Source organism: Microtus ochrogaster, unplaced genomic scaffold (assembly GCF_000317375.1).
Source record: "Microtus ochrogaster isolate Prairie Vole_2 unplaced genomic scaffold, MicOch1.0 UNK130, whole genome shotgun sequence".
Lineage (NCBI taxonomy): Eukaryota > Metazoa > Chordata > Mammalia > Rodentia > Cricetidae > Microtus > Microtus ochrogaster.
This window is the reverse complement of record NW_004949228.1, coordinates 431349-439819: the sequence shown is the minus strand read 5'-3', so window position 1 is coordinate 439819 and position 8471 is coordinate 431349. Positions and strand designations below refer to the sequence as shown.

The 8471-nt window shown below is 38.0% G+C and overlaps 1 protein-coding gene across 2 annotated transcripts in view; it reads right to left on the bottom strand.

The window, feature by feature from the left end:
- LOC101991257 (zinc finger protein 420-like) overlaps positions 1 to 8471 on the bottom strand; it is a 74695-nt gene that overhangs the window by 57953 nt on the left and 8271 nt on the right. The window contains exons 4-5 of one of the 2 annotated variants that reach the window (XM_026778362.1): positions 6226 to 6352; positions 2739 to 4598 (exon numbers count right to left, since the gene is read on the bottom strand). In XM_026778362.1, the coding sequence (XP_026634163.1) occupies positions 2739 to 4598; positions 6226 to 6352 (1987 nt within the window). Of the gene's footprint in view, positions 1 to 2465; positions 4599 to 6225; positions 6353 to 8471 lie in introns of those variants that run through there. The other variant, XM_026778360.1, reaches the window with a different exon arrangement.

Here is an 8471-nt window from a genome sequence, read left to right as displayed (position 1 = left end):
TTGAGGGAAAAACAAAAAATATTTTAACCAAAATTAAGCACATAAACAAGACAATTCTAAGCTTTGGGCTGGCTGTGCTTGCTCAGGGTGCAGCAGGGAAGTCCTGCCAGTTATTTTTGGTAATTCAGATGCCCCTGCTCTCTGCTGGCAGGCTGATCCTGAAAGAGTTGACAGACAGATGCAGCCCGAGAGTGAGAGTCAAAAAATCTTAATTTCTTTCTCTATTTCTACTGGGAAGGGGCTTTTTTTCCTTTTTATTTTTTTGTTTATGGGGACTTTTCTTTTCTAGGACTTGATTTCACATTTTCCCTTTTCTATTGGGAAAAATTAAACATTTCTCCTTTTTCCATTAATTTTCTTTTTTTTTTATTTTCTGCCTCACCTTTCTCTATTGCGGAGATATCTTTTAAAACTTCCTTCCCCCCATTTCTCTACTGGAAAGATTCTCTTTCCTGGATTTATCCTTTGTCTCAAGACCCATTTTATTTGTTGCTGCTCCTGAGATGGAGATTTTAAGTTCTACATGTTCCAGCCCTACCCCGGAGTCTTGCCTACTACTTTGGGCATATGTTATCTCCAGTCTTGGGGTGCCTGGACCCTTCTTTCCTTGTGCACCACATCGTTGGTCACCAAATGCTAGGGTGCACACCAAATAGTCAGTTGAAGAGAAAAGGCACTCCAAGATGAAATTTAAGGGCAGTTTGGTAGCAGAAAGGTCCAGCCTCTTCTGATGGATTGAACCCAGAACAGCTGTACAAAAGTATATTTATTGAAAGTTACAGAAAGTATTTCCTCATATCAAGGTTCCTAATATAATTTACATGCATACCCCAAGGACTCTAGTACACTTTATTATGTATCCTTTGCAATGTACAATAACACAAGAGCCTCAGGTGTACCTGAGGCATCTTATGACCAAAGTCATGGGATGGCTCCAAGGCCCCTCCAGCAAACAATCACTGTTTTCCATGAGGATTCTTCAAGGTCAGGGTGCTTCTAGAAAACAGCTCTTCATTCCAGTATTTACCCCATATAGTGATTCTGCTAAATTTCTTCAACAAAGGCAGGCACCACCATCCAGAGTGCTTGGGATTTCTAAACTGTTTGTCATGCCTGTAATGTTACATGCACAGCTTCTATCTTTACAGTTTCTATCTTCTGCTATTTGTAAGGTGTGACACCAGGATGAAGAATTTTGAAAGTGAACAAAAAATGAGGCTTTATTAGAGCATTTTCTGTTTTCTTTTGTGGGTATAGCACTTTACAAATTCAATGCATTTGGTGACTGTAATTTCCAAGAACAATAAGACATACAGATTATGTAAGGTATACTTTTTTATGGTTTCTCAGTGTAATGGTCTGTTATCCCTTTAAGAGCCAAGCCCTGCCTACTCCCCCTCCCTTTCTGTTTCTTTCCTTGTCCCCTTTCTCCTTCCTTAACCCACTAAATATATATCCTACTTCACTCTGCATAGCGTGCCTATCCATGTCTCTGTCTCTTACCTGTTGTGTGGCTCCCTGCCAGGGACTTGCTCCCTGCCTGGAACTGGCTGCCTTTGGGACTTGCTGACCACTGCCTCTGTTGCTCAGGGACCTGCAGCATGGTCTCATGACCCTCTGCCCACTACCACCACTAAAGGACCTGCAGCATTTCTGTAACTGCGCACCTCAGGAACAGGGAAGCACTTTTATTTTTACCATTACACTCAGAACTATTAATTTTGTGATATACAGCACATTTAGAAGGAAAACTAAAGTCACATTTCTTTTACATTAGTAATTTCATCATCATCATTATCATCATCAACATTATTGATACAGGGTCTACGTAGTCCTGGCAGTCCAGGAACTCACTATGTAGCCCAGGATGACCTCAGACTCAGAGATCTTTATTCCTTTGCCCCTTGAGTGCTATGATTAAAAACATGCACCACCATGCTTGATATTATTATCAATTTTCAGATATTTGAACAAGGCAAATGTTTTTTATTACAGCTATTCCCAGGGACTAGAGAAATGGTTTGGAGGATAAGAAGACTGCTTTGTATCCAGAGTGTTGTGTTTAATTTTCAACACACACAATTCCTCACAACTGTCTAAAACTTCAGTTTCAGGGAATCTGATGCCCTCTTCTGGCCTCCATAGGCATCAGACGAACATGTAGTACACAGAAAGTCTTGTAGACAAAGCACCCACAGACATTAAAAATAATTCATAGCTGTGATGGTAGATACTGGCAGGATTTGGTGAAGGGGGTGGAGGGAGGAGGATCATGTGTTTGAGGCCAGCCTAGGCTACACATTTTTTAAAAGCTGGGTAGTGGTGGCATGTGCCTTTAATCCCAGCACTTGGGAGGCAGACACAGAGTCTGGTCTACAGAGTGAGTTCCAGGACAGGCCCCAAAGCTACAGAGAAATCCAGTCTCAAAAATCAAATCAAACAAAAATTCAGTTACTATTGCAGAATTTTATTTGTGATATTTTATAAGATTTAAGACTTCATTAAAGGCTTTCACAAATTTCTTGTCTTTGTTTCTATAACGTATATTCTTGGGATTTGTAAGTAAACAATACCATATAAATGCTATGTCACATGATTTACAACAGTATTTTCCTCTTCAGTATGAATTCTCTGATGTCTTCTAAGATTTGAAAGGTGGGTATAGGATATGCCACAGTCTTTGCACTTGTGAAGTTTCTCCCCAGTATGAATTTTCTGATGTGCTCTAAGATATGAGCAGCCAGTAAAAGATTTGTTACATTCCTTACATCTGTAATGTCTCTCTCCAGTGTGAACTATCTGATGTGTTCTAAGATTAGACATGTAGGTAAAGGTTTTGTCACATTCCAGACATTTGTAAGGTCTCTCTCCAGCATGGACTTTCTGATGTGTTCTAAGATCTGAAATCTGATTAAAAAATATGTCACAATCTTTGCATTTATAACGTTTCTCTCCAGTATGAATTTTTTGATGTATTTTAAGACTAAAATTCTGGAGAAAGGACATGTCACAGTCTTTGCATTTGTAGACATTCTCTCCAGTATGAATTTTCTGATGTGCTCTAAGATATGAGCATGTGGTAAAAGATTTGTCACATTCCTTACAACTATAAGGTCTCTCTCCAGTATGAACTCTCTGATGTGTTCTAAGCTGTGAGTTATGGGTAAAGAATTTATCACATTCCATACATTTGTACAGTTTCTCTCCAGTATGAATTTTCTGATGTTCTCTAAGAGTTGACCGTGTAGTTAAATATTTGCCACATTCCTTACATCTGTAAGGTTTCTCTCCAGTATGTACTCTCTGATGTGTTCTAAGATTTGAACGTTGGATAAAAGACATGTCACATTCTCCACATTTGTAAGGTTTTTCTCCAGTATGAATTTTCTGATGTTCTCTAAGATATGTGCATGTAGTAAAAGATTTGTCACATTCTTTACAACTGTAAGGTCGCTCTCCAGTATGAACACTCTGATGTCTTCTAAGATGTGAGTCCCGGGTAAAGGATTTGTCACATTCCATACATTTGTATGATTTCTCTCCAGTATGAATTTTCTGATGTGTTCTAAGAGTTGAATTCACAGTAAAGGATTTGTCACACACCTCACATTTGTAAGGCTTCTCACCAGTATGGATTCTGTAATGTCTGTTAAGATGTGATATTTCAAGAAAGGACTTACCACATTCTTTGCATTTGTAAAATGTCTCTAGAGAGTGAGTTTTCTGATGCCATCTAAGTGATGAATAGTGAGGAAAGGATCTGTCACACTCATTGCATTTGTAAGGCTTCTCTCCGCTATGGAGTCTGTAATGGCTTTTAAGATGTGATAGCTGATGAAAGACCTTGCCACATTCTTGACAACTGCAATGTTCCTCATCAGTATGGATTTTCTGATGTCTCCTGAAACTGGAACAGTGGGCAAAGGATTTGTCACATTCCATACATTTGTAAGGCTTCTCTCCTGTATGCGTTTTCTGGTGGCTTTTAAGTGCTGAGAACTGAGGAAAGGACTTTCCACATTCTTTGCATTTGCAAAGTTTCTCCCCAGTATGAAGTCTTTGATGTGTTTTAAGATTTGCCCACTGGTTATAGGATTTGTCACAATCGTTGCACTTGTAGGGTTTCTTTCCAGTATGTATTCTCTGATGTACAGAGAGGTGTGAGGCGGTCCTGAAGGATTTCCCACATTTCTCACACTGGTATGGTGTCTCTCCAATGTAGACTGGTTGTTGCAAAAGACTGCATGTAGAGCTGAAATAGTCATCGTATTCTCCTTGCCTGTGTTCTTTGTTTGCAGTGTAGAGTCTCTGATCTTGAGTAATGCTGGAATACAAATTTTGAGATTTCTCACAGTCTTTAGATTTGTAAGGTTCTTCTCCAGTGTGGATGCTTTCATGTCTATCTATGTTTGATGAGTCAATAGAAGAATCCCTGGGGTTAGTGCATGTGTAGTTACTGGAGTTTTCTGTAGTTCCACTTGTTTTATAAAAAGCACTTGTGGAGGGGTCATGAAGCACTTTGCCAAGTTCATTACACTGAAAAGACTCCTTTTCGGTCTTCACATGTTGATGGGCAGGATCACATATGTAATAGTTCTCTGAAAATGAATACAGTTCAGTTTATAGGACTTGTTTTAAGATTAAACATTTGATAAATGATTAAGTTCTCTCTTAAGTCAATCAGCAACTACTTAAATATTTTTCTCTCACTATAATTTTATCTATTGTCACAAAGCAGTCAGACAAGCTTCAATGGTATGTAATTAATAATAGATATCCCATCCTTATAGAAAATGTCTAATGGGACAAGATGGATCAAGAACTTTTAGAAATCATTAATTAGCTTTGAGATAGAGCTCACTGACTAATTATATTTAGAATGTATGACTCTATGTTTAAGTGTTTCTTCTCAGAAATAGATGAAGAAGAGTTTAATCCAATCCTAGGTTCAGAGTATTTACACTTACTAAGTGACAGACAATAAGGAGTACTGTTCTGAAGATCCAATTCCTTTAAAGATTAAAGTCTTATTTAAAAGCACCACAGGGTTTATTTCTTTCTTGAGAGAAAAAAAAAACATTATTTTTCAAAAGTAATGGATGCAAAGACAGTATTCTGACAGACATAGCTCAGATAGTTTGAGGCAGGGCTGTCATGGGCAGCTATTGCTTATGTCTATTCTCTACTGCCTGACCTCCACACACTGCTGTGTTTCTTAACTTTCCTCACAGGACTATTCTCAGGTTCACTCTGTACACTGACTCCTGAGATTATTTTCTAGAAGGGTGTCTGTGTATTTTCCACTGGCAATAAAATGAAAGATGTAACACAGGGATAATAATACAAGGATGGCAATTAAATAATAATCCTACTTAATGGACTCCCATTAGATTTAAAATTTTGTAAAATTATTCCAATCTGATGTTAGCATTGTCAAATAAAATTGCATTTTGTACTAGTATTATCACCAAAATTCAGGGGCAATAGACACAATGCCTTTTAACAGTTATTATAACAGATGGGTTGCATCCTGGGACTAGGACGCTATACTAAGTGAAATGATCAGGAATCCTTTTAAAAGGATTTGAATATTGCAAACACATTCTCAGCTCTTGCTTTCCCTTTCACTGGAAGTCATCACTGTTGTCCTGTTCACTCACGAGCCCATTCTAGTTGTGGCTACTCTCTCCTCTCTACATCCCAGGGCCATTTCATTTGCTCCAGAGGGGTGACTAGGCCTTGCATACAATAATCATGTTCTGTGAGTCAGCCTATGACTCATGCTAGAATTTTTAGAAAAAATACAAATGTCTAACACAATATTTTGCTTAGTACATAAAGAAAACATAAAGTAGAGGAATCCAAGAATGACTTCTAATTGCTGTTTCTTGTCACAATCTTGAGCGTATTTAGGGAGAACTTTCAGTTTGCATATCTCAACTTTTTCTCACAAGTAAAATCATGGAACTTTAAGATATGAGTATAAACTTTATACCATACTAAGTTTCTGAATGCACTGTGGAACCAACTGAGGGGTGATGCATGACACCGCTAACATGGAAAATGAAAAGAAAAAGTTAAATAGTATGAAAAAGTTCTTTCCTACTACCAAACACTCCCTGGTCTCCCATTATTTCCAAGAGAGCTTAACAAAGAGTTTATAACCTATGAAGTAGGTACATACAAAGCACGAAATTATGAATTCTAGAAGCAAAATGTTCTTACCCACAGAGATCAGGTTGCTATAATTCTCCAACATCACATCAATGTACAAAGCCCTCTGAGCAGAGTCCAGGCATTCCCACTCCTCCTGAGGGAAGTCCACAGTCACATCCCTGAAAGTCAACAGACCCTGAAACAAAAAAGTACAGTTTGAGCAGGTGGTCCTGGACAGAGTGCTTTCCTTGACTTAAGGAAACTTGAGATGAGTGAAGACAATTCCTCAGAAAGATGACTTCTAATATAGTCACATTCTATAACGAATGTTCTAATTCTGTGAAAATAGGATGACATAATAGTCTTACAAGCATATCCTTGCAATAAGACACACAAGATCTAGACAAGGTTGTCTATCTGTTATGCATCCTGTGTTATATTGCAGAGGATCACAGTGTACAAATCTCAGAAGGAAAATTTGTGAGGAAGAAATATGTTTTAAATGCTGGACCTGTAGACCATGCTAAAAATACTGACATGAATCAATTCTCTCTGTACTTGGGCCTTACATGACTATATTCTAACAGGCTCAGTTGGGATGTTTAAACTCTAGATCCAATTTCATCCTATGAAAAAGAAAAGGGGCATGTATGGAAGACAAAATTTATGATTGACTTTATAGGCAAAGAAATTTGTTGGTTTTTTTCATAATAACAGAGTGCAACAACACTGCCCACTGTCAATTTTAACATCAACATGCTAAGTAGTCTATGGGATTATTTTTATAAGAATATTTGAGCCAGTAGCCAGTAGATAGAAAAATCCACATCAGCCACATTTGACAAAATCTAAAATTTTCTTAAGAAATTGGCCTCAGGAGCTGGACTGTGGTGGTACACATCTTTACTTCTAGCACTTGGGAGGTGGCAGCAGATGAATCTCTGTGAGTTCAAGGGCAGCCTGTCTACAAAGGGTGTAGTTCCAGGACAGCCTCAAAAGGTACAGAGAAGCCCTGTCTTGGAAAACACACACACACACACACACACACACCAAAAAAAAAAAAAAAAAAAACAGAAAGAGACCTCAGGCAACTTAGAAAACTAACAATTTCAGAGGATTTGAAGAGTATTTTACTCTAAAAGTGTTGTAAAAATTGAGGGAAGTCCAAAAACATCAAATAATATTTAAGTTGCAGCTCAGCATGTACACATAAGTGTAGTAACTTTGGATGCAGTCTGGAGTGACATCAATTTCCTATAAGTTAATGAAGATATTAAATTCTATAAAATTATTGTCACCTTTCAGTGTTCTGCAAATGTAATGGCTCATGAGAAAATCTGAGCTACTGTATCTGAATTTTGTAGTCTTCAATGTGTTCTTATTATTACTTATGCTGTATTGTCTAACAGATTTGAGGTTATTAGTGTTCATGGTTCTTCCTTTATTTCTCTAGAGATGGAAAGTGGTGATATATTCTGTTTGAGCCACGATTTAGAAACAGAAAAGCAAACCTGAGGTTCAAAGTCCATTTCTGAGATCTCCACTTTAAAACATTGCAGCTTCAGCGGGGGACAGAGCCATTGCTCTCAGAGGAACTGATTAGGGCAAAGTAATCATGAAGAATGTTTTTTCTGCCCCAAATGTGATGGATTATGCACATCAGTCAGTCAATGCCTTAAGACATTATTCCTGATGAATTCCACATAATGCTTCATAATGAGTTCCAACCAGAAAGAGCTGCACAGTGGGATCTTGTTTGGGGCAAAAAAGAAAAAGAGAAATAAAAAATCCTGATCTCAAGCCAGGTACTTGCCTTTAATCCCAGCATTGGCAGCAGAGGCAAACCTCTCAGCCTGGTCTACAGTGCTAGTTCTAGGAGCAGCCAGAGCTACACAAAGAAACTGTGTCTCAGAATGACAAAAACAAAAAACTTCTGGTTTGGGAAGTTACCATTGAGCATCCCAACCAAGTGAGTGATGTGAGCAGCAATTCTCCTGAGACAAACAGATGGCAGCTGTCAACAAACACATGGTGATATTAAACAGCACAGAGAAATGCAAGCAGACTGCAATCTTAATTTACACCCAAGAACATCATTTTTATGGTACAACCAAGTCACATGTGCAAGCCATGTTTTGTACTTTCTAGTGCACTTAAATTTTTAGTATTAGAATCCAAGTATTATTTAGCATTAAAAACCAAGCTTTATCTCTTAATTGCACATATTGCTAAGATGTTGTGACAACTATCCCATGTGTTTCAGTATGTTCCCTTTATACCCAATATTCAAGGAAGTGAGACAGTTCCCACAAATA